Source organism: Centrocercus urophasianus, unplaced genomic scaffold (genome assembly GCF_019232065.1).
Source record: "Centrocercus urophasianus isolate 14NV4802_14NV808 unplaced genomic scaffold, USGS_Curo_1.0 seq_73, whole genome shotgun sequence".
Taxonomy (NCBI): domain Eukaryota; kingdom Metazoa; phylum Chordata; class Aves; order Galliformes; family Phasianidae; genus Centrocercus; species Centrocercus urophasianus.
Window position 1 is genome coordinate 3,966,674 of NW_024885344.1, and position 26,985 is coordinate 3,993,658.

Sequence of the window (26,985 nt, forward strand, 5' to 3'; positions counted from 1 at the left end):
GTGGAGTCCATATCGGGTTCCTCCAGCAACCCACAATGCATGCTCTTCCCATGGACGGGACGGGAGCCCCAAGGTGCCGGGGTGTGCAGAGCCCCAGCTCGGGGGTGCGCGGAGCGAGGGGAGAGGGAGCGGGGCGGGAGGGAGGGCAGCGGCGGCTCGTGGGGAGGGGGAGCGCGGGAGAGGGGGACACTCCGTAATCCAGCAGGGCAAAGCCAGACCCGTCAAAATGTTTGCGGATGTTTCATGGGAAAAAGCATCATTTTATAGAAGCCCTGATGGGAGAAATGTCATTGATAGGCCAGCCAGCCTGATGAATGGCTGCTACTCAGATGGGGATGTGGCAAGGCTCAATGTGAAGCCCATTGTGATGCTGTTTTGAATAAGAAAAGCTTTCCTCCAAAAAGGGGGGCCTTAGATCTACGCAATCCCAACACTTCGACTTCCCTCTTCTATTAGAGCATTAGAAACGTTTTTCTTATTTAAAGTTCCAGCGGCCTTTCCACTCCTCCCTTCCCCCCGGCCCCCACCCAGCGCCTTTGGCTCATTACAACCACGGATCAAAATCGCCTCCGATATTCCAACGGGCTCGGGGCTGCGCTCCTCGGGGCGCGGCCGGGCGGGCAGCGCCCGCTCCCCTCCTCCTCGTGGCTTCCTCGTGGCTTCCCCGACGTCCCTCATGGGGCGGGGGTTGGGGGGGGGGGGGGTTAAGAAAAAAGGGCGATGTGTGTGGGTAGAGAAGGAGCCGGGGGGAGAGGCTGCCAGCGTCCCGCCGGGCGGTGCTGGGGCAGCTCCGGGCCGGGGCTTCGCGTTCCCGGAGGGAGAGCACGGGGTGCCGCTGGGCACGCGGGAATCGGAGCTTCTACCCCGAGGGAGCGGGGATCCGTCCCGCTTCGGGGTCAGGGAGGAGAGGCTGGGAAAAGTTGGTGATTCTGCAGGCGGCTGTGTGTGCTGGAAGTGGAAGTAAAAGTGCAAAGCTGGGGCTGTGATAAAAGTGGCTGGTCCGGGGAAGGAAAAGCTGTGATTAGAATATGAATGGAGCTCCAGGAGAGGAAGAGAAAGGGGGATTATAGCTGAATTACTTTGACCATGGACAGAGCCAACATTTTCCACTCTTCTCCCCCTCTCCCCTCCCATCACCCAGACTGCCCCCCTTCCCTCTGCCCGTCGGTTTGCGGAGCTTTTTTTTTTTTTTTTTTTTTAACACCACAAACCCGCAGCAAAACAAGCGGCGAGGTGGCTGAACGGGGCGCCTTCCCCGCCTGAGAGACGGCTCTCCCTCCCCTCGTGGGGCTGCCCCAGCCCGCCCGCCCCGCTAGGCCTCGCCCTGCGCTCAGTCAGAAGCAGCCTGGAGGCCTCGAGACACCTGCAAGCATAGCGAGCTCTGGCGGAGCCCAGGAGGGGACCTCGCAAAGCGCAGTGCTTCCCTCAAGCGCGGCCCTCAGCTTCTGCAGGCTGCCAGGGCCCTGCTGCAGGCACTGCCAGAACCTGGGAGGTCGGCTTGTAAAGGAGCTGCTTCTGCGGGGCTGATGTCCCATTGATGAGTGGAATAAAGTGTGTGTGAGCTCTTTCTAGGGTGAGATTCCATTGGGAGTCTGCGCTGCATGGCTGGAGGCTCATCTTTCTCTTCAACAGGATGCATGCTCCCCACCTCTCCTGTCCTCACGTTCATATGTTGCCATCTTCCTGCTTACCTAATCCTCAGTATGACACATCACTCTGGTATCCTTCCACAGCTCAGTGTCGGTTGGGTTGTCCTTACATTTCTAAAAAGTGCTTTTGGATTTCCCACGCGATTCTCAGCAAAGGACATAATTCTTCTAAAAGCGTGGGGCGTTCTCCTCCCACAAAAATCTGATTAACCTAACGTGCAGCAAGTTGGAAGCTTACAGATGGTTAGACTGCAAAGCGCTGGCTTTTTTCAGTGATGTCAGCTGCAGGATTGGATTTGATACAGAGTAAAGGGCAGGTCTTGGCAAGAATACAGAAACTCTACAATTGAGGATTTTTGCTCCAGATTCTTGTCTACGCAGAACATAGACAAACCACAAAACCAACAGGATAACCCTACTGCCTCAGTGAGGGGTTTTCAGGGGAGAGAGGCTGTGTCACTTATTGTGAAAGGAGAATCATAGAATCATAGAATTGCTCAGGTTGGAAAAGACCTTACAGATCATTGAGTCCAATCACAACCTAACCATACTATCCTAACTAACAACCCTCCACTAAATCATGTCCCTGAGCACCACATCCAAACGGTTTTTAAACTCATCCACGGATGGTGACTCAACCACCTCCCTGTGGAGCCCATTCCAGTGCTTAACAACCCTTTCTGCAAAGAAGTGTTTCCTGATATCCAACCTAAACTTATCCATGCACAACTTAAAGCCATTTCCCCTTGTCCTGTCACCTTCGTTCAAGAAAGATGAATGGGTGCTTGGAGCGTGGGTGCTTGGAGAGAAGGGAAGGGTCATCGAAGGGAAGGGAGGGTATCCACTTAAAATCCAATAGTTTGAGCTCTTTCAAAAACAGGTTTCCTTGAGTGTCCTCCATTCTGCAGCCATTTGTTGCAGTGGGCTGCAGCCACACAAAATTTCCTTGTCATAAGATGTTCCTCATGGTGGTACTAGACCCCAAATATCATTTCTAGACCCTAGCAAAATACTTTGGGAGTAAGTGCCAAGGAGCGAGGGCAGTTTCAATGAATAGTAGGGGAAGAAACCAAAGCGTAGTAAGAGCTATCAATTTAGCCATAATACCCAAGGCAACAGTAGGCTGAAGTTCTAGACAAGTTTTCTCTTGTATTAGCAAGGACAGGAACTTGTGTTAATTTTAGTAATAAGTCAATGTCTTGTGAACAGTTGTATAAAATGGTGTTGACAACATGAGGGACCTGGAGCGAATGGCTTAAAGGACCCTTTTGGATCCCCAGCATCTCAGCATGTACAGAGTGAGATTTTAGCAGTGGCTGCAGTCTGGGAGTTTTTTCATATTTTCTTGCTTGCCTAAGCCTGCTACCTCTGTCCCGGAATGAACAAACACTTCTGTCTGCTCACTTTCCCAGCTCTGCAGCTGTTTTATTTCTTTTTTACCTACTAGGAAAATCCCGCAGAAGAAAAAAAGAGAAGGATCTTGTTTATGTACTGATTTCCCTTTCCCAATTACCTTCCTTATCCATACAGGAAATGTTGACTTTATTTTACATATATTAACACTCCTTAGGAAGCTATACACATAGGTGAAGGACAGGATATAGAGTAAACTGACAGAAGGCTTCTGGAATCAACTGTGTGTGCGTGCTTGGGAGTGTGATGCTGACAGATGCAGGAACTGAGGAACACCAGAAAGCATCCTAGGTAAACATGCACACACTGATCCCTCTTTCACTGACACAAGGCTTTCACTGACACAAGCACTGAGAGAAAGTGGCTGGGGCAGGCACACAGGCAAGGATCTGGGAGAAAATTATCAGAAGAGCTGAGGCATGCAAATGATGGATTGCACATGCATTGGGCAAGGGGGTACCTTCTTTTTAGATTGAATGAAAAGTAACGTTAATTGCAGCTGGCTTGCTGGAACAGCAGAGATGTCCAAAGCCAACTTTTGTTGAAGATGAGTATAAGCCCACCTTAACTGATCTGCTTTTATTAATGCCTGTGAAAGGAATTCTGCTCGGCTGCAGTTCCTGGGTTCAGGGAGAACTGGCAGCGCCAGAGTTGCCAAAGAAACCGTGCAAAACAACTTGTTCACACTGGTCAGCTTCAACCTGCACAGAAGGAGGGAATTCACTCTTCTGGTCTTGCAGGTCTGGGCGACATCAGTGTCTGTAGGAGTCCAGAAGAACTCCTGCATCTAGGGCTGCTGCCCTAGGAGTCCCTTTCTGACTTCAGTACGAGGAAAGGGCAAGGAGTCATCAATTTCTGAGCTTATACCAGATTTAGCTGGCTTTTGTTGTGCGTGGCTGGTACTAGTTACCAGAGGATTTGTACTGTGCATTGGAAGAAGAGCCAGCCCTAAAAGCTATTATAGACAACAGACACAGAAAAGATCCATTCCAGACTGCCGAACAACTGGACGTGAAGCCGCCATATCCTCTTAGATGACTGACTGATAATGAGTTTCTTTTGATCCGCCTGGAGCACAGAGCATTGCCGTCAGTGCCTGCCGGTGACTGGCAGGCTGAGGCTTGAATGCAGAGTTAAGTTTTCAATTCACTATGAATTAAAGATAAATCCATTTCCATTATCAGAATGCAATTTAGCAAGAAATAAAAACAGTTATGTTTAGTGCATTCATTTATTTTGCTCCTTAGTTTTTGTATTATTTTTTCTATTCATCATGTTTTGATGTTAAGTCTGAGTGCGCTGCCTGAAATTGAAAAACATATGCTTAGCTCAAGCAGCTCCCTGAAACTCATAGCAAGGAAAAAGTCACTGCTGCTGTTAGCAGGGAGATGCTTTTCATTTGAACCAACACACTGTTAATACGCTGACTGGGATGAGGGGATAAAAGACATGCAAAATGAAGCTATTAGAAAAAAATACTTGGTCTTTGCAAACACCTCAAAGGCACCTGCCTCAGGAAATAGGGGAGTAAAAGAATAACTGGAATTAGGAGAAACACATACTTACTCTTTCCTGCCCCCTCCCACCTCCCAGCAGCAGGATGCAAGGAGCAATGGCCTGCTTACAAGCTCAGAAAGATTTTTCTGAAGGTGGAACAACGGTCCAAATTCACTCACAGAGTGGCTAACAGGAATCATTGCTGTTGACTTTTATGAGACAGGAATTAAGCCATATAAACTGCTTTTTAAAAATCTCAGCTGCAAATAATAGTAGTAATAATAAGAATTATGTATCGTCTCTGATGGGAGCTTGGAGAAAGTTTAACCAAGTTCTGGTGTTCCCCTGGATAAACATTCATAGGCATCTGTGGCAAAGATGGTGCATACGTCCTGTGAGTCTGTATGGTGAGATCTTAAATGACTGCCAAGAGGCAAAACTGATTCACTGGCTGACTCCAGCACCCATTACTACTCTGAGGAGGAGATACTGATCAGGTCTACAGGCAACAAGTAGAGCAAGGTTGGTGAAGCAGCCAGTCACTGCTCATGCACTTCCATACCTCTTCCCAAAGAATGAATTTCCCCACCAAAAGCAGGTAGAAACATTCCATGGGAAGGACAGATTCAAGCCAGAGCTTGCGTTCAAACATGCTCAAGTTTCTAGGAACATTCAGGTCTAAAACATGGGTCAATTTCCTAGGCTTCTGAGCCCTAGACGTAGAAACTGGAATGCAGATCTTCACTGTGCCTTGCACACATTAAGCTTCCCAGCACCGGTCCAGATAATAGCAAAGAGTCACCATCTGGCTGGATTTTACGGTTTGATGAAGTGCTCAGTTTTAAGGCAAGCACGTGTCTGGCACCTGGGGACTGCAGAGTCCTGATCCCAGTTCTGGCACGGTCTTTCTGTGGCCCTGGGCAAGTCACGTCCTCTTTGGAGGAGGGAATTCATCAAGTGCCCCATGGCCCCACTGAACTGGCAACGGGCTGTTAAAACAATCCTCAGCTCCAAGTGGGGAGCGGTTGGCTGGGGGGGCATTGCAGCAGTGCCAAGCTAGCTCCATGCCACAGCTCAGAGCTGCTGGTCCTGGGGCACAACCGAGAGCCTGCGCTGCTCCTGCAGGGCCCTACACAAGGCATGTGAGCTCAGGTAGGTTGTTCCAGGGCTTGGGAGTGCACAGGCTTGAAGCAGCCTAGTTCTAAGATCCTCACACGGCGGAAGCACTGGTAAGTTTTGAGCCCTTCTTATTTGGTTTGGTCTGCACAATGATATTTATTGCTACAATCTGACCCTACAGGTGCATTCTGAGCAGGGTTTACAAACCAATTTGCAGAAGTACAGCACTATTTATTTGCCATTTGTTATCACTAAACAACGACACAATCTTCAGACTCCTAACTTACTCCCATATTACTATAAAGCACAGATGTTTTCTATTTATGAGCAAGAAACCCCAAGTAATGTCACAGCGGTAATTTCTCATCATTGTGGTCTATTTTTTGTTGGTTTTCCTCCTCTTTTTTTAAGCAGCATGTAACTAGGAGCCCATGGAATTCAAAGCCCTCTTTGCTGCATGCTCAAGCTTCTTTGCAAGCAAAGCTCTTAAGATATGGATATTACAAACAAAACCTATTCATTTTCTACATCTTAAAATTATTAAATCCCAGTATACCTGTATTTGATATTGTAACCTCTCTGAATGCCAGAATTGGCCAGTCTGGTTTCATTTTTCTTTACAGTTTTCTTGTTCATATGTTTGGAAACATTTACCTTAGAAAAAAAAAGAAAGAAAGAAAGAAAAAGTCTTAAAGGGTACGCAAGTGACTAAGTGAGGCTGTTTTTCTGAACTCTAAACAACACTTTACCCACAACTCCACAAACAGCTGTGCTTTTTCTGCCCCCTCCTTGACTTGATTCTGCTTCTCACACCAGAGCAGTACAGCTAGGCATGGATGCTGTTTGAAGGGGTAGCTTTTAATGTCTGTGTTTTGAAACGAAATAACAATTTCTGAATTCTATTCCAGAAATACTCCTGTCATTTGATAGTGCTGAATCCTTCATCTGCAAAGTAAATGGGAACTTAAAGATGGAGTTAGACAGCTCTTCCCACAGCAGCACACACCTCTGGGAGCAGACTGTATCCTGCCGTTCAGTTGGGACTAATGATGGTGACCTTCAAGTTGAATAGCAATTGGAGTAGAAAGCCTCTCCTGGAGGCTAACTAGTGAGAGATAAAGAAGTTGCAAAAGAATGAACATTTTTGGCAATTTTCTAGCCACAAGTCCTCCTGCTAATGCCTTAAGATTTTGTTACGTGTTGTTCAGAACACTGTATCTCTTTCAGCAAATGTCTTTTGTGGCAGGGCTGATCTGGGGAAGTTTACTTACAGCAATGCAGCCCCTAGCTGGCATGAGACCTCTTTGTGAAGGAACTCACTGTATAAAAAGGGGGGGGGAGGGGAGGTCAGCTGAAAGATAATTGAAAGGATTGCAAAGATGAGGCTCACCAGAGGAAAGCAGTGTGACAGCTGTGGGATTCTGAGGATATATTTTACTCCACTAGTCTCTGTGTTGTAATTTGCCCTGTCTGCAGTAGGATTCCTTCACTGAACTGCCTCTTTCACCACAGCTGTCTGCTCAGTTTCTGCTGCTGGCTTTATACTGCTTATTCCACTGCAAAGAACTTACTTGTGAGTGTCTTAAGAAGGAACACAGGCATCCTTTTCAAGAGAGGCAAGAAGTAAAAACTGGGATTTCAGCTCAAATCTGCAGGCATATAAACTCCTATATATTCACAGATTTCGGCGAGACAACAATAATGTGTAAATGAAGCTGATCAAGTATCACCAAAGCAGTTCATAGTAGATGACTCTCCTTTGCTCCTAGACATGTCTAGTTTCTATGCTCTGCTGGACACAGCCAATGCTAAAATTGCAACCGGCTTCCTAAACTACAACAGAGGATTTCCTTTACTCTCTCAAGATCTTCTCAAAAGCCATTGCCATGCTTTCAACAGCATGAGGTATAACAGCTGCAAGGTCCCCCCTTCAGGACTGCACACAGATCTGTACTCTCAACAGGGTTACATGGGAGCATGCTACTTTACTCTTCTCTGCTGCGTCTGCTTAAATTTCTGCAGGTGTAATTGCTTGCATTGCTTAGTCTTGATAACATCCTGCAGTTCAGACCTCTTAAGCCAGGAGATCACTTAAAAGAGGACTGGATAGCCTTTATCCTAAGAGTGGTTTCCTTGTGCCAAGTCAACACTTCTCCCATCAACGTGCTAAAGCCTGTGAGGCTCACTCCCTCTGGTGGTGCACCCGAGCCTCAGTTTGGAAATCATGGAGAAAAACAAGTTTGTTAATTTGGTTGGGGCTGTTGATTAACCCCTTCCTCTAGTAGTTTGCAAATGACAATTTTTGGTTTATGTCATTCTGCTATAAATCATCATAAATAACCCAGAGCTGTTCAGATCTCAGTAGAGGTGCTTCAAGAGCTTTTTCAGTCCAAATGTGCTGTGCTGAGATCTACATTGCCATCAGTCCTACTGAAAAAAAAAAAAAGAGAAAAAAGAGAATAAAATCTCCCCTTTCAGATTTTGTTTGTAACCTAAGACACAAAATTGCTAGTTTACGTATTTTGTTAGCAGCTTAGGAAGTCTATTCAAGCTGGTACTCATTTGTGCTTCTTATGTGGCTAAGAGAACAGCAGCAACATGACTGGCATAGTTGTGTCAGGATCAGCATCCACAATTCAGCTGTATGAAGAGGCAGAGGGCACCTCAGGACCTTCACAGTCAATGTTCTGCATTCTGATTGATCTAGTGCAGTATATTTCTCTCAAGCACCTAAACATGCTCATAATTCCTCCTGACTTCAGTTAAAAAGGTAAATGTGCTTTCCTAAGAAAGGACTCAGGAGAGTTTAGGGTTTTGAGTGAACTCTTGGTTCATCTGCTGCTTTAGGTCTCTTTAGACCTTGTATCTCATAAAAAAAAATTGCACTTAAAAATGACTATTTCAAATTCTCTAGGTGCTGTTCTTTCATATCTCTAAGACTGACTAATTAATGCTTTAACAACATGCTTTAGGAATAGCAAAATGTTTTAGACATTAAGAGAAGGCTTCACCATCCTTAACACAATACAGCACCACAGATTCGGGCACAATTATTTAAAACATTTATTAGCCTTTCATATTCCACTAGTCTGTAAAACGTCTTTTTAACCTCTCTGAATAGGATGTGCCCTGAGGGCAGCTCATGCCTTAGTCCAGCAAAACATTTTTCAAAACAAAGTATGGGGTCCTACATCCTTGAAAAGGATACATGTGCCTTGCTGGATCATGACTTCATTCCACCATTCCCTCGTGCCTTGTTCACTAGGACACATCAATGCTTTCAGAACTACTAGTGAATGTTACTGATGAAGTGTCTTCTGTGAACTTAAAACAGGTAGAATACACACGAAAGATTTCCTACAACTGCTCTGCACCTCCTTCTGCCCACTTAGGTTGTAGAGTTACTACTGTGCACCAAAAAATCTTTCAGTTAGATACGCTGGATTTCAATTTATACAAAGTACTTTTTCTCTTCTTTTTCTTGTTCACTCGTTGTACTTAGCTAGTTTTAGTCTAGGTATGATGTTCATCGACTGCAGTTCTTGGAATAAGAGTTTACAGGCATAAGGGATCCGCAGAGAAGACACGTGACATGATGATTTGCAGTAATGGCACCTGTGGAAACAAGCAAAAAGAAAGTCAGAGTTTATGCACAAATAAAGCTCTGCAGAAAAGAGCAGTTGCCACTATCCACCATTTCCTTTGTCCACCTGCATTTAAATACTGCCTTCAGTCCCAGAAGGAGGTGAGTGCTGGAGATGCATTAGCACTTACGGAAGTCACAACTTTAGGCTCTTAAATAAATCTGACTGACGTCAACAAGAGCTTCATGTTAAACCTGCACTTTTCTTGGACAAGAATCACAGTGCTTAGCAGTTAACAGGCCTGACTTCTACTTCTTCACCACTTGCATAACTGCCAACTAATATTCAGCATTACATAATGAGAAAGAAGGTGAACAGAACAAAGTATTTCTGAAACACGACTCATGATTCAGTTGCCATTTTATAGACAGTCACAGAAAAGAGGGAGGAAGAACGAAAGATCACATTTAGTTGGGATTTTTTTTTCCTTTATTCACAATGTTACCCTACTAAGTTGCCTCAAACCAATCCACATTCCTAGCTCTGAAAAGGAGCATCTCTCTCCTTAGGTCCCTCTGTAGAAACAGCAAAATCTTTTGCAGAGATGGAGATCTGGTAAAACTGCTTTAACACGTAGTCTTCGCACTCTTTACTCAAACAATGATATTAAAATCTGGGAAAGAATATTTCCTTTTTATTCTGTTTCTTACCTCTGTATTTCCTCATTCTCTTGTATTCTCCATCTTCTGGCTTTGGAAAGTTGATGATGAAAGTTGATGTGTTTGCCTTTGCAAACACAGAGTGTGTCCCGGCACCTCCCTAATGACCTACTCTCCTTCTGCTTATATGTTTCATATTTATATTCTCAGCATAAAGTCAAGACAGTCTAAAGTTCCAAGCAGCTACATGCTTCTGTGGTGCAGAATGAGACAAAGAACGAACATCTGCAATAAAGCCAATGCTTAGTCATTTGTTTCTGTTATCAGTGACCTTGATCTAGAGCCTGAGGGAGTCACTGCAGCCAGGCCTAATAAGGCTGACTGATGTTAAGCAAGGCTCTTGGTTATGAAACTCACCATTAGTTCCTTCACAGTTGCTCTTCCCTAACTATGCTACTTCTCTTTTATGGATATATTTAAAAGAACATCCCCAACAGATGTTCTGAAAAAATGACCTCCTCATGCTCCATAATTGGGGTATTTCTTTTTTTTTTTCCCTCCTGAAAATCATCTAAGATTTGACAATTAACGGTATAGAAGATTTAATTACATTTCTCTAGTTTATAATGTCTCAAATCAGAACGGGCATCAATTACAGGTTCATAACTATTAACTTGGTCCAAATTTATAGTGATAGCTGTGTTTTTACGAAGGGTGAAGTAGCATAAACAGAAGCAATTTTTGATGACAATAAATAGCAAACAATTGTACTAAGAACAAACAAACAAACAAAACAATACTTTGCAAGCCCTGGAAGCTTGATGAGTCACAACGTTTCTGATTATTAGCAGTAATCTAGTGTTTGATAACAGCAGCTAAGAGCTGAGGAGTCCAAACTACTCACTGCACCACACCTTGAAGCTAGACCCTCCTGTGCCTGTTTTGTAGGTGCACAAAGATCATCCATAAAGGTTACAAGATACAATGTGCACAAATTGTAAATTACTGTCAACAGAGATCATAGAAAGTGAAGTATCCAAGAGACCATTTGAGTTTAGGATTGATGCCACACTGAACAGAAAAAGGCAACAGTGCCAAAGCTGATCTTAAGATTTTAAGACGCCCAGACTCTATGGAAAAGAATAACTTATCATCATCAAAAAAGGACCAAATTTCATTTGAAAAATTCAGTACATAACTCTGTAGCACAGCAAAGCTGAAGGATCTGCATGCAGCTGGTTTTGTTGCAGCAAGCTTCTACCTGTACCTTTTATGGGGACAAATTCTGTCACTGCCACAACAGCCCCCTTCTATGAAAAGTACCAGTCCAGGCCCCAACATCAATGCACTGTTAGTGTGCTGCAGAAAGACATACCCAACTGCTAGTCCCTGTCTGGGAGGAGAGCATCTCTTCCTGCAGACAATTGTCCTTAATGACATCCACCAAACAATATGTTTCACAAGGTTTCTCACAGCAATGCCTGATTAATGCTGGAATCACTGACCAAGCCAGTTTGGAAGACGTGAGTTTCTCTTAATGACCGTCTCCTCTGTGATGCTCATTATAGGGCCACTTGCTTTGGCTACTGGTAGGTGCTGTGTATTACACAGCAGAATCTATCTCTTTTTGATTACTCCTGCACTCCAGACAGCTTTTCACAGAACTCAACTGCAAGAATGTCTCGCTCTGTCTGAGAGCTTCTTTCAGTTATTTTAAAAACTTATTAAACTTCATTATGTTACAAACTTCAAAACAGAAAGCATTTGGATTAGCAATCCTTTAAAAACAAAGTTTAACACTATCTCTAATGTTTAAATTCCCATTTCTTCAAGGTGCTTTCATTGAATCCAGTCTCTGAAATTCAATCTTCAATTGCACTACATCTGCATGAGGGTATTTTTAAGGCACTGCATTACACAGTGAGAAGCAGTTGTTTGAATTCATGCATGCCCTTCCTTCCAGGCAACTGCCTTCAACTCTTACTTGTGCTGCAGCAGTTTTAAAAGACCTGGATCAGAAAGAAGGCTCACTTGTTACATACAGTGCATACAGAGCTTAAAAATGTTTATTGCACAAAAGCCAGTAGGGCAATGTCCAACTAGATATCACCAACCAAGGCTTTGTCTGTATTTCTGCTCCATAGGGAACAGAACTGCTAGTGGTATTAGCAAGCACGGTGAGTTCTTTCTGGCCAGACACACTTCTGAAGAAAGATTTGACCACAGCAAGAAAGGATAGCTGTCACTTCTATGCCTATAAACTGAAAACATGCCTTACTTTCTCCCATATCACAGAAAAATTACTCTCCAAGAACCAAAGTAAATAAAGCCCAACGTCCTGCCCTTCCTAACTGATATTGATATCCAAGATGCTACAAACTTCCAATGTTATTAGGAAATATTTAGAAATGAATCCTCTTCCCCTAACTCCTCGTCTTCCCCAACAAATAAGCACTGAAGTAACTTGCAACATGAACACACACAATTGATATTTTCTTCCCTTAGTCATGGGACTCTTGGCCAAGGGCGAAGTTCTGTCACACAGAGGCACATTTACTCTCTCTATAACATGTTGATTTATGTACCTTAGAGTTGAGGGCTATCTTGAAAATAGGAACATGTAAGAAAGACACCGCATGCACACAGTGAAGAAGGGACACCATGACCTACAAAAGGTCATAACCACTGCAGTTAGACAACTTACCAGCCAGAGTATCCCAGCAAGCCACACTGCCCACAAACATCCACTTCAAAGGCATCACTTGAAATCATCAGTCTCTCCAATAACAGCATGCTGGCTCCATAACCTATCAGGCAATCCCGTTCCATCTCTCCAAGACGTAAACCACCATCACGGGATCGACCTTCAGTGGGTTGCCTTGGAAATAAATATTAGGAAAATGCAGTAAGAATTCCAGAACACAGGTTCCACCACTCTAGGAATACCTGCTTTCAAACTACAGGAATGGTATAATATCATCAGATAACAACATTCTACAAACCAGTGCTGCTGATCTCACAGATGTTATTCAAATTGAAGAATTTCATCTTTGCTCCTGCACTGGCAATGTGACGCAGTTCTGTGAGCAACAACGGCAGTGTCGTGCCACATCTTTACCTCACGGAATGTAGCTGAGCAAGCAAGACCAAAACAGTATCCAAGAAGAATATCTAGCAACCACAAACCTGGATACAGATACTCTTTTTTAGCTGAAATGTTTATTGTATTTTATAGTCATTTAAATGACTATAAAACATATAAAAATGATATAAACTATATATAAAAACTATAAAATTCAGCAGCTAATGAATGCGTCATCAAGATGAACTACAGCTAAGTGAGGCTAAATTGTTAAAATAAGACCGGTTTTAATCAAAAATACCAAAACAAAGCAAGAAAAAGCATGATCAACTACTCCCTTCTGCTGTGTGCGTACTACTAACTCATTACTTAAAAAAAAGAAAGATGCAGAATTTCAGTAACAATTATCTCATTTACTTTTTCACATCTGATGGTTAACAAACTAATTTCAGTGCTGTATGGGCTCTCTCTAGCTCCTCAACACAAACTCAAGTCTCACTACTTGTCTGGAAAGACTTCTTCATTGTGGTGCCAGAAGGAAGGAAGTTTTAAACAAACCACAGAATTGTAGGGGTTTGGAAGTGACCTCTGGAGATGATCAAGACCAACTCCCAAATCAATGGAAACAGACATTGAAAATTTTGAGACAAAAAAGCAAGGTAAAATCTATTACTTAACAGTATATATATATTTTTGGTTGGTCATGGCCAGAATTTTCAATATTCATTTGTCATGCTGCAGTTTAGTTCGGTATTAGTTCTGCTCTCATATATTAGCACACACAGTAGCACTTGGGCTGCAAATACGAAGAGTGAACTATGAAGCAGAAACAATCTTCACTTCCTGAAGCACTAATATATTGCATGCATGTCATGAAACACTTCAATCTTAGTATATTCCCTAAAGCATGACAGCAAAGAGAAGGAATAAAAATTGTTATCAGCAATCACAGGAGGCTTTGTTGGTCATTGAAAGCCAGTGTTTATGTGCTGTTCCTTTCTGCTAGGGCACTATAAATCACATAAAATATACAATGCATACATAACTTTTGGAGTATATTCAGTTGATATTATTTCAATCTACTAAATATGTTAAATATATTAGATAGATTTAAAATAAGTTTTTGCCAACTTAGGGAAAAGGATTTCTAAAACACTTCAACATCTAATAATTATTTACAAGTTAAAAAAAAAAATAATGTATAGCTAATTACCAGACCAAACTGACCTTCCAAAGATGCAAGCTGTGTTTGTTTTTTAGGGGAAGTAGCTCCCTTTACTCTGACCACAGTGGAACTTTAAGACTAATCTGCTTGTAATTCAAATTGCCCTTTTCATTCACATAACCTTCTATTTTTCCCTGCTGTTGGGAGAATGGATAGAAGCTGTTTACATCCTGATTTAACTCCCGAGCCCCCCTCCTACTCGGGCAATGGCACCATCACTGTTCAGACACAGTTTTAAAGGCCTAACCCTGTGGGAATGCAGTTTTGTGAAGCGCTTTGAGGCAGATTTAAAAGCAGCTGAGGCGTCCAGTTGAGCACAGACATTTGCTGCAGCACTGCACTAGAAGTGCCCGAGTTTTCTTCTACCAGCTGACTTGTCCAATAATAGTTAAACTTGGAAGCCTACTTTCAAGAATTTCACCAGGTGTTGGTCCACAGGATAAAATGCCAACAGAGCTTTATAAACGTGACCCCCCCACCCCCTTCCAAATAAAGTCACAATCCAATTAAGGGAGGATAAAACCACTTGAAAAAACTATGGGGTCTCGATTCCAGCCCTTGAAGAGATGTAGGACGAAGATTTTTAAGGCAGCTGAAATCCCATTAAAAAAACCCACGCACACACGAACAGAAATTTCAACTTCAATCTTAAGCTCTTAAACGTTTCACTCCCACTGAATGTCAAAATTATCTCACTAAAAACAAAAGAAAGCAAATAAAACCCTTCCTTTCAGAGAAGTAGTCTAGTTCTGAAGTACCCAAACTTTCAATATCGAGATTGGGCCTTTGAAAAGAGTCTGTCTTTGGCTCTTAAGTTTATCAGAGTTTTTTCAGCTTACACGAGTTGGAAGATTTTTCATGCTAAGGGTCGTTTAAAATATTCAGACAGTTTTTAGGAAGCATCTGTGCTTCTATACACATACACTGCAGCTGTTGCCCCGGGTAACTGCTGCTGTTATTTATTCTGAATATAACATTCTGAAGACAAAGCAGACACTCAAAAGATAAGATGAGGAATATACAAAAAAACTACATCTTTCATATTTCAAGGAAAACAGAGATCTTAAGACTCTTAAATCTTACGTCAAATGAATGGATTTTTTAAATTAAAAGAACTAATGATCAGGCCAAGTGGTCTTCATACTACTCAACTGTTGCATTTAGGAAAAAAACCCATGAGACAATTAACTCCAGTGGTTTAATCACATTAAGGGTTTATTGGTACTATTTTCTGGAAGAGCAGCAGGTTCAGCTTCATGGTGCCATTCCTTGTTTCAGTGGCAGTGGAGGAAAATGTGACCTGCTCCCGTGAGCAAGGGGACACCTCCTGGATCTCACCTCAACTCCTTGCCTGCACCAGAGCTCTTGGCTGAAATGCTGATCTCCCAGAAGTGTGGCACTACCTAAAAAAACCACAGCCCAACAGGAGGTGGGAGCACTGTGCTCTCCAGAGAGGAACTCTGACCACACTCACATTACGGCTCCACGGTACAATAGGAACTGGCAATGTCTGATAAGTTCAAAGGACGCGCAGGCGGCAGCTCTGACTGCCCATCAAAATAACCATGCCTGCAGAAAGCTTACACTGTTCTCTCACAAACAAAACTAAAACCAGTTTATCTATTAGATATTTAGCAAGACTGAGCATCTGCACAACACCATCTATAGAATTACGTTTTAAATTAATTGTTAACCACTCATGGGAAAAAAATAGTGAAGTCTTGCATTTCATTTAGCAAATGCCAACTCAGAGGGTAACACCCTGGTGGTTTTTGATCATGCTGACAGAGTGCTGCTTTGCAATTTCACAAAGTCCTGTTTAAATCTAAGCAGTACTTAACATTAGCGATGTTCAGGGAATTCAAGTCTTCTGCCTTATTTCAGATGGAAATGTAACTCCATCAGTTAAGGTACACTTGATATATAATAACATGTATTTCAAGATGATGATTGCTAAATTCCATGTTGGAAGCTGTTACAAGATTACCTCAAAAGGCAAAAAAAACCCAACAATGTTAGAGGCAATCTAACAGGAAGTGCGATGGATGAAAAAACAATAGTGAATATGAAAGCTGGCAGAGCAGGCTCCCTCAGCAGAGGCGATGGCAATAAGGGCAGTTTAATTAGTTGAGGAGAAAAAAGAAAATTCCTAAAGGGCTAGTCAAGTGGCAGCATAAATTGAACATTCACTAGCTTTCCTCAAAGTCAAATAAAGAGACCTAGCTCCATAGTGTGATGTTACTGACTGGAACAAAGGATTCAAAGCAAGGGGTGGGGGAAATCACAGCACATTCATTTTTACATACAAGTATTACCTTGACTTGGGATTTAAGTTTTATTTAAATTCATTATCTCTAAAAAGCTGAGAAAGCTGGGGGAGACAATATGAAAGCTGATGAAGGGATTTGGATAAGCTAGGAGCTCTAGTGAAACAACTGTGTGCACCTCTAGCTGAGACTAAGTTTTCATTTTCGTATGAAGGGACAACGGTATGACTAACACAGAAAATGGGGCAGACAGACCAGTAATTGGGAATATCATTCCCACTATACAAATCATCATCCAAATTGTCCAAATCATATTGGCAAGGAGCTATGACACAAAAATTAAGAAGGAAAGTGCAGCAAAACTATTCAAAGTTTAGAAATAGAAGTTTTTCATGTTTTCTCTCCCTGTTTAACTATTGATATTTTTCTCTATGGAATGTGTGAGACAACTTCAATTTGCCCCAGAGAAAGCATGGGGTCAGAGAGCTAAAATACATGGGAAACGTGCAGCAAAAAGCAAGAGAGAAGGATGCTTCTTTATCAGGTAGAGCAGAGACCTGCACCTCCACTCCGTAACAATGTAAGACAGGCAAAAGCTGCACCTGTTAAGAGGACCGAGTGGCTAACATAGTGTGTGGGCAGACAGGGCAAGCTGTCTGGCAAGATTTAGCTGATAATCCTCTGTGATGGACAGAGTTAGACTAAGGGATTCACTAGAAGCCTCCTCAAAACAAAGACTGTGCCACTGAGCCACCTTCTGTGAGACAGGGATGTCAGCAATACAGCTCATGAGTGCAAGCAGCCTTAGAGCTGGAGCAAAAAAGCTTGTTTGCCCTCAAGGAGAAAAGGTGAGTAGCACCAATGAAAGCAGAATGCTGCCAACTCCCCAAAGGTGCAGAGAATGTAAGCCCACCTCCAGGTGTTTTTGTTATGTTTACCCCAGTGTATATCTTCAAAATTTACCCAAGAGGACATCAATGCAGCAATCAACATTTTTGTTGGAGAGAGAACCAAGTTCAGCCTCGGAGCAATCAACACAGCTCCACAGAAACTGAAGACATATTTAAACAGGGCAAGTAAAAATGGAGATTTATTGTTGTTGTCTCTGTAACCTTTGCAATTTATTAGTGTGAAAGCACAGTTCTCTTGCACAGTATTGTACAAAAACTGTGGATCACCACATAAAACTCTAAATTAAATTTTACAGTTGAATGGAAGTTTTGCAAGGCCAAGTGCAGTGTACTGGGGATGCATATTATGCTAATGCTGGTTTGTGCTACAGTTGGGCCACATCAGTATTAACCTGCTCCGTATCACAGACTGTTGAAGTATCTAAATTAATTTGTTTCTACTCGTATCTTCTTTTGTAAAAGTACAGTTGCTAAAGGGGAGAACTGGTCCTCCTAAAATGCCTATGATAAGAACAGTCCAGCGGGGAAGGGCCACATTGTGCCCTGAGAATCAGAACATGGTGCTTTTTAACCAACTGCTAACAGAAGTCTGAGAAGCACTCAGTTTTTGTACAGCACAGAGCACACCTGGATATTCAGAACAACCTCCTACCACAGCGCACTGTGAGAGCTCCACTGTGCAGAAGCGTATCAATAGGTGACAGCATCTTTTGTCAAGCATCAATAAATAAACTGATGAATAAACTGAATAAACTGCTTTACACCCATCTGTTGGATGAGCACATTTCTGAGTGCAGGTGAGGAATGCTGCATCCAGCCTTGTACAGTACCTGGTAAGCACTGCTCTGGGTCCTCGAGCTCTTGCATGCATTTTATCCAACACCATGTGCTTCAGTTTCTGGTAATACACAGGGCCAAAATAGATGTATGCTTCCAGAGGCTCCCTGGATGAATTAAGAAAAAACACAACATTCACAGTTAGCACATATTTACTTTAAGAGAGATAAGCGTGTCACAGACAAGAAGAATTTAAAACCATCTGGGAATCACAAGTCCTTAAAATATGCGTTTGGGCTTCCAGGTCTGAAAATCCTCCAGAGAACCCCTCTGAACAGAAGAGCAGTGCACTGCCAGCACCACGCACTGCTGCATCAAGGGACAAGCAAGGAACAAGCTCCTCAACTCTTGCCACATGATGTTCTATCTGCAGCAGGTGGGGGCCTGCTCAGCAGCCGTGCCCCCAGCACAACACTCTCTGTCCGGAGACTCTGACAAGCAGGGTAAAAGGAGCATTCAGAACTGCACTTAAGATGCTGAGCTTTGCATCCACACAGGAACATTTAGAAGCAGCACAGAGGGTGTTACTCATTTCTGGAAGCTAGAATAATAGGTGAAGATTTCTGTCTTTAAAATAGCCCCAACTGTAAGAACAGCACAAACAACTAAAGATCAGAAAGCAACAGCTGAGAATACTTGGTCATTTCCCAGTTACCACCTTCAGCACTCACTAACAGCCAGATTTAACACAAAAACTCAGCACACTGCCAGCCATTTCTTTCTAGAAACACGCATGTGATGCAAAACCAAACAGCAGACGACCTCCCAGTCACAGCCCCTATTGACATGGTGGAGTGTTAATCCAAAAGCCACCCATTTAAGCCAGTAACAACATGCAACTAGATATTTGGAATTTGCATACGTATTTGGAATTTTCACACATATTTGCTTCCAAATTTCATAAAAAAAAGAGTACATGAAGCACGTGAAATTTTGCCTGCGAGAATACCAGCAACCTAAAGAAAAGTTTCTAAATAGGACAAAAATCAGTACAAAGCTGAAGTTCAGGAGCAGGAGAATTCTAGAGCAAGATTATTCTCAGTGGGAAACAAGATTAGGCATGTTTGTTAAAATCATGAGTTATCAACAAAAAGTTTTTCAAACATTCAAGTACTTCACAAAGAATGTAAGGTGTAAAAAATCTTTGGTCTTGAAACAAAAGACAAACAACATATGGAATAAGTTGGTAAGAATAGCAATTAAAAATAAAACAACTTACAGGAGAGATCCAAACTTATTCCTTGAGAAGAAAGGGACTTGGAGAATAATAAAAATAGCAGGAAGGTGGGATTAAGATACATTTTGGAAGGCAGGCATGTGGAACCATATGGCCTTTTCCTGTTCCTAAACTATCTTGTGTTCTTTGAACTCTGTGCCTCAGAAGCCAGTCCCATCGGCACAGCAGGAAGGTTGCAGATTAGTGTGCAATGCCAGACTGAATCATTGTGTAAGTGAAAGGAAAAATAAAATAAAGCACACAAAAAATATTCTCAAGGAACAGACACCTGCTTCCAAATCTACATTTTACAGTACTATTAGAATCACTATGAAAATGCTCATCTGATTCCAAGTACATACAAGAACTGCTGCTAAAAGAAAACTGAATTTTCTCCCAATCCCTCAGAAGGAAAACCTTGATTTTAACTTTTTTGCCATACAGAAGAACTCGGCAGATTTTCATGTCTCCTACAATAGCCAGTCACATTACAGCATTTCCCCACTCCCCCAGACAGCTAAATTACACAGCAAACTCTTACCCAGTGATACCAGATGTTACATAGTCCTTCCCTAGGTAGTTATAACCATGGCGAATGAGATCTTCACACACATCCTTCACTTTACTGCCTCCAAAAGCTGTTCCGTAGTGAAATCTGCCATCTAGGACCCCAGCCTTCCCAGCCAGGAGTTCAATTAACTTTCCTACCTACAAGGAAAAGCAGAGTTAACAGCCTGCTGACCAGCACATGCTAGAACATACCTGGATCAATCACAGTGTTAGTAAGGCAGATGTCTAGTGGGAGGTGCCCCTGCCTATAGGAGGGGGGATGGAACTAGATATCTCAAAGGCCCCTTCCAACACAAACCGTTCTGTGATGGGCCTGAGATGGCAACCTGTGTTACTGTGTGCAACAGAAACAGTGGAAGAAACCCAAGGAGAACAAGGAGGTATTCCTGTAGTGAGGGATGAAAAGCAGACCGGGTCTGGGATCCCTTTAAGTGCCAGAGTCAGACATTCCCTTTTTTTTTTTCCAGCTTGTCTGAAAAGTGAGCAGGATCCAGTGTGGCCTTCTGCTGTGGGAGACTGCTGCAGAGTTTGACACTCTGACCCACAGTGCAGCAGTTGGAACAGGAGGAAGGCAGCTAACAAAGAAGAACATCACAGAGGTATACAAAGTAATCAGGAGAGGTTCCATACAAAGGTCAGGTTCTGATGTACGTGGTACAGCCCCACAACAAGGCTTGCATGAATTCCATGGAGATGTCAGTGATATAAGGCATAGAACTATTACCGAAACTCTGTTCTTCCCCTCACTTTTGCCCAGCTGACTTACTGGGCACGGTCACTTGGGAGGGAAAGACTTTAAATGAAGTAATTGGTCGCTCTTCTAATAGTTCGATGCAGAACAAAATGATTGTGATGCACAAACAAAAAGCCCACATCCCAATTCCTTTTACAGAAGGATGTTTCAAAACAGATGGTTGAAGGTTCATAAGAGGGTAAGCATGTGGTATGAGGACTGGAGAATATTCTGGCTGCAACTGTATGGCTCTCACATACGCACAGTTTTGTTTTTCTGGCTTAACAACTTCACTTTCTATTGCAGGATGCTGCCTCTTTAATGACAACATAGCCACTAACCGTCATACGCGATGGGAAGCCATGAGGGTTCATTATGATATCTGGACAAATCCCTGTATCACAAAATGGCATGTCCTCCTGAGGAACAATCAGTCCACACACCCCTGCAGAAGAGAGAATATTTCAATTCACCAACAGCAAACCACCAGCAGGGCTGACGCCTCATCACCAGATTTTCTTTGGTGTTTTTCTCCTCCTCTCTTTCTCATGGATCACTTTTTACCCAGATTCATTACCGTGACCGCTGCTCGGACCTGCAGACTGGAAGAGAGCCCTTGTGACAGGACTGGCTGCATTAGCATAGCCCTGCATAATGCTCCCTGTGACGTGTCAGCTAGCAATTAGGGAAGAAAGCTTCAGATACAGTTTTCAGATGCAACCAGAAGCTTTTGACCATCAGTCTGGAACATCTCAAGTGAAACTATTTTTTAGAGTTGATACTATAATTGTCAGGGAGAAAAAAAAAAAAAAAAAGAAATCAGGTTTCTTGCATTACCTCTTCGGACAAACAAAATTAACACTGATTCAGAATCCCTTTATCACGTGCATCTTCACTAAACGCTCAATAAAGTCAGCATTTGATGCAAGCTGGAGCAAATTAAGGGAAAATACAAAAACCCAACATTGTTTCAGGTAGTGTTCATTTGCTGAGCAAAAACTGTTCTTGATGAACTACAGGCAGTATAAGGAGGGGTTGTACTTTGTATTTTGTCTGCCCCTGAACTCACATCGTAACTTTAGGAATTTTTTTTTTTTGTCTCACTGAGACAAAACAAAAGAACAAAACACCAAACTCTAAAATTACTTGTGACCTGTTAAGTGGAAGCACAAGAACTCACTTAAAAGTCTATCACGCATCGTGATGTTTTCCTTTCCATTCTTACAGTCGAATGCTGCAGATCAGAACACTGCAGTGATAAATGACCAAGAGATCTAACATACAACTTCAGGTGTTAAAATGCAGCTGCTTACGCCCATACTCCTTCAAGCCAATGCTACCGTTTGAGCGGCCAATTTCTTCCAGAAGCCCTTACAACTGGAAAAGCCAACAAGCTGTCTGAGATGAGCCTGTCACACTCTGGGAAGGGCCCCACAGTGGAGGGGCTACTAAGGGCTGGGGGTGCTGGGCACATCCCCAAGCAGGCAGCCCTGGCCGCCAGCACACAGGGGGATGGCGGCGGCAGCTCAGGAGGGAGCAGCAAGGCAGGGAGAGGTGCACCAAGAGCAGTCAACAGAGCGGGAATGTAAGTATGGGGGGAGGGAGGAGAAGGATGAGAGTGCCTGTGGGGGGGGGGGGGGGGCCGCCATTTATTTTTTAACTTATTTAAATTAATTTTCACTGTTCCATTATGATAAAGCGGTAGCACCTTTCTACCCTCCCAACCAAGAAGCAACCACTTGCTGAAAATGAAAAAAAAAAAAAACACCAAAAAACAAAAAACAAACCCCACTCTTTCTTGTGAGCACAAGTTCTTTATCCTACATTCATACACATAAATACTTCACTATGGCTTTATTATGGCATTTGTGTTGTGCCTTATTCCTGTTTAGTTCTAAGAAAGCATTAGGCTACATCTGGACTCTGGGGCACCTGTAAGCCAAAAATTAAATCTTAGCTAACTTAAAATTACTTTAGGCTCTGAAAACCTTTTATATGCCACGCTGGTTCCCATAGCAGACAGCCACTGTGTTGTTTGTTTTGTGTGAAAGTGAATGATAAAAGATCCATGAAATCGACACAGAAAGGCAGAACAGCAGAAAGAACTGAGGGCTCTCCATCATAGCGGCTTCTACCCTCCGCTGACTTGTGGAACAATGGGACCTACACACCCAACTGCAGATCTAACACAGCTGTGCATTTCATTAGATGAAGAGCACTAGTGACACAAGTAAATAATTAACTTATTCTGGTCCGCTGGCTGTGGTTATGAGACCAGTCATAGCTGACAGATTTTAATACAAGTTAACACAAAGACAGCATAATGAGCTTAGAAGTTAAAAACAAAATATTTAGAATCCAGCAATGGGAAGCTCGCTAGGCCATTTATAAAGTTTCTGTTATAGCCCAGGAAAAAAAAAAAAAAAAGGAAAGAAAGAAAGAAAGGGAAAGCTATGAAACCTCGGTTCTGAGTGTCTGTATTTTAAGAAGTTGCTGAGTTTAGGTAGCAGATGTACAGCACATTCAATTGCAGAGAAATATGCAGAGAACGGGATGGAGAGCAGCTTCTACTTCTCCGTGTTTTAAGAAAGTTTATTTTTTCTCCTAAGGAGAAATGTACAAACCTGAAAGGCACCTTCCTGCACACAACACAACTTCTAAAAGCAAGCAGCTGCAACTCACTCCAAAACGTGAACTTGATTCACTTTGTAGTCCCTCTCTGTCGGAGGCTCTTTCAGAGATCAGCTAATGCCTGCAGGTCTGCTCTGAGAGTTCCTGACTCTGCTTCTCCCTTTCAGACCCGACTGCTGTACCGGGGTTTGCAGCAGGGCAACAAAATGCCAGTTTTGCATTGCCAGGCAGCTGCAAAAAGGTGACTGAGTGAATTAATCCATTAGAAGTAGAATAATCACTTGAAACTGGCACATAAAACAGTAAAGGAGAAAAGGCAGAAGCTGGATTTAATACAGCCTCAAGTTCCAAACACTGTCCCGTGCAACACCAACTACATTTCACAGCCAAGCTGCCCGGCCGTTCCCTATGCAATATCCATAAATAGGACATGCTCACACCCGTACTTAACTTACTGCAGGTTTGTAGGACTTCCTGATTATTATTCATTCAGACATCACATGAAAACTGCTCCCCAGCTTTCATATGGAACAAACAAAATTACTCGGTTTCATTCTCCCCCCCCTCCCCAGCACGCATGTTCATGTGCTGCATGTGAAATCCAGCAATACAGTTTTAGCCTGCATGCTGTATTCTGATGGGCCTGAATCTCTTCTCACCCGTAACACTGTGAAGTTCTTTTCTAGGACCAGAATCAAACACTAACAACCAGAAAAGGCAGCAATTACTTTTCTAGACAAAACAAATGCCGTGCTGTTGTATGCCAGCCAGTAAATGCCAGCCCTCATCACTCCCGATGGCCTCATCTTATGCACAGCTGTCTGCATCCCAGCACCCCGTGCTTCCACATGGCCCTACAGGACACAGAGCTCTCCCACCTCTTTTCTCCATTCCTTGATGGGAGATATTCCCATTTCCAGAACCGGTGTCTGCTCTGCAGCCTGCTGACAGCCATGAAGGGCTGGGGGTGGTGGGAGGGGGCAGGGTCCCAGTGATGGTATGAGAAAGTTTGTCACCAGCTCTGTCAGGTGCCCTCTATGCACACATGCCAAATGAAAAAAAAAATAATCAAATAAGTCAAAACAACCTAATATAGAAAACTAATTACTAGCAGCAGGAGGGACATTAGCAAGCAAAGGAGACAAAGTGAATGGAAGCAGCAGTAATACCAGCTCCTATCAGCGAGACAAAAAGAACTGCATTACTAAGTTGTCCCTGTTTGTTTATTCCAATGATAGAACGGCAAAAGAGCTCAAACTGAAAAGTGCCTACTTTAGATCTGCCAGGTTTGACAGAGTTTGGAAATACCCCTGCAAAAAACAGCTAGGCCATATAATGAAGAAGAGGGGTACCTACAACACAGCGCTGTATATTGCGGGCAAAGGACCAACTGACGGGCAATAATGAATAAGGTTAAGCAAAAAAGTACATCTGCATCAGAACTCTGACTGCACACTGCCATGGCTAACTAAGCACAAAACAACTCCAGGAGAGAAAAGTGCCGCATCACACGAGCTTTGCTCAATATCAAATCATTCGCTGATCTATCGTATCACTTCCTAGATCCCATTTGACATAAGAACAGAATTAAAATTAACAGATAAATAATGCATAAGTAAACTTGATTAGTTTTCTTATTAAAAACATCACTCTAAATGAGAGGAGGTGCTAGAAGACAATACAGTTTGTACACTGCTTTCCCATGAGCTGCTGAATGGTCTGATGTGATAAATTTGCATAGTCTGAAGCACACAAAGAGCTGATTAATTGAAACCCTTACAATGCTTCTGGAAGCAGCTATTGTAAAACAATAACCATAGGAACTTTACAAAATACACATGGCTGAATGAGTCAAGAGCTTAATAAAATGTGTGTTCAGGATACACTATTTGGAAACAGAATTAGAGATTTTTATTCTGTGCCATAAAATGCTAAATCACCCCAATTTCAGAGGTTGTTGAGGATTTACTGAAGAGGTCAGAAGGTTACCTGTTTGCTGCTTGAGATAAAAAATGCCATGATTTTCTTCCTAAGCAAGCACGCCAAGCAGCGGTGTTGTGAAAAATAAACAAACAAAGCCCGTAAGGGAAGTTTTAACAACATTCTGACATCTCCTTTTCTCATAACCAACTTCTGAAGATTAAAATAAGGTAAGAAATTCCTACCTTCCCCAATGTGCAATAAACGCTAATCATCCTGCATTCCTGCAGTCAATAACAGCAAATTCTTTTTAATACCGCTTTAACCATTTAATTCCTATAAACCCACCTATGTGTTATTAGAGATAATGCACTAAGTCTGATTTATAAGGTGGGAAAATGACACCAGCAACGATTTAAAGCTCGCATCTCAGTTTACACACACTGCCTACATGCAGTGCAAAAGCAGCCACTGAGAGGACAAAGATAAGTTGTTCTGAGCTATGAATTCAGGCAAGCATGAGGCAGATGCTCAAACTAGTAAAAATTTTAGAAAGTAAGCAAGGTCAGACTTTGGTATATAAATGGCATTGTAATGAAGTTTATGTAGTTGACAATGCTGTGAATGGATTTTGTTTTGACAATAAAGAACACGGTTCATTTAGGAAAACAAAGACCATCTTTCATGAATTTAAACTCGCTTCCTTGTCTTTAGAGTTGTTTAAGTGCAGATACTTCAGAAAGGTTTAATCCTTTATCTTAGATCTCCAGCTATTAAAAAGCTTCTGTTTGCCAGTTCAAACAATCTCTTGCTTAAATACAGTTTTTCCACTCCTCAGGAATACTGTTCAGTATTGCTGCTTAGTTCTGTGATCTACAGGACCTTTGTTGGAGGTGTTAATCCTTTTTCACATGAGAGACTGAGAAATGTTCTTTCAGAGAAGTGATATATTGCTTTTTTTCACATCAAAGGAGCCCAACTTTTTCCTCATTGTGACTTGTAGCAAAGCAAGAGGAAATCTGGAAATATAATAATTTAGTTTGTATGGAATTCAGATGAAGCTTCTTTAGCTTAACAATCCTTTAGGCTTCTGTGCTTTGAAAGTGAATTTTCTGAAGAATGCAAGATTAGAAAACAAAATAATACACCAAAAAAGTTTCTTTATCCTTCTGGAAAATGTATGATATGATATAGTTAAAGCAAAGACCTACAGCTTAAGATAAGTCCTCTCTGGTATGTATACATTTAGTCCTGAAACATTAGAAGCTTAAGGACTTTACAAACTAAAAGGACAGCCCTAAGATCTCATTGTGACATCCTGTTTGAAGATGAATATTGGGATAGCACAACATACTAGCCTGTGGGTTTCAGAACACAACGCAATGGCCTAACTTTCCTTCTTCTCCTGCACTTTGCTGACAAGTTTCAAAGGGAAGGCGAGGGCTTTCCAGGCAGTTTGGAAGAAGTGCACTTACAGCATGGACTTGCATGAAAAGAGTGGACAGGCCAGGAAGTGGTGACCCTTGCCCATACAGTGTTGACATGGGAGAGGACACAAAGAAAGTAGCAAATACAGATGCAGTGGCATAGATCTAAATTATTACAGGGGCCTACCAAATCTACATGCGTATTTAATGAAAGGCTCTTCTGTAACAAAAGGCTAAAGCTGGTT

The 26,985-nt window shown here is 42.5% G+C and overlaps 1 protein-coding gene across 1 annotated transcript in view; it reads right to left on the bottom strand.

The window, feature by feature from the left end:
- Nucleotides 1-8,717: 8,717 nt before the first annotated feature.
- Nucleotides 8,718-26,985, bottom strand: part of POLR3B (RNA polymerase III subunit B) — a 67,617-nt gene continuing 49,349 nt past the window's right edge. Inside the window, exons 24-28 of the mRNA XM_042837746.1 lie at nt 21,104-21,207; nt 20,001-20,167; nt 18,237-18,350; nt 12,626-12,799; nt 8,718-9,293 (exon numbers count right to left, since the gene is read on the bottom strand). Coding sequence (XP_042693680.1) covers nt 9,164-9,293; nt 12,626-12,799; nt 18,237-18,350; nt 20,001-20,167; nt 21,104-21,207 — 689 coding nt within the window. The 3' untranslated portion in view covers nt 8,718-9,163. The remainder of the gene's footprint in view (nt 9,294-12,625; nt 12,800-18,236; nt 18,351-20,000; nt 20,168-21,103; nt 21,208-26,985) is intronic.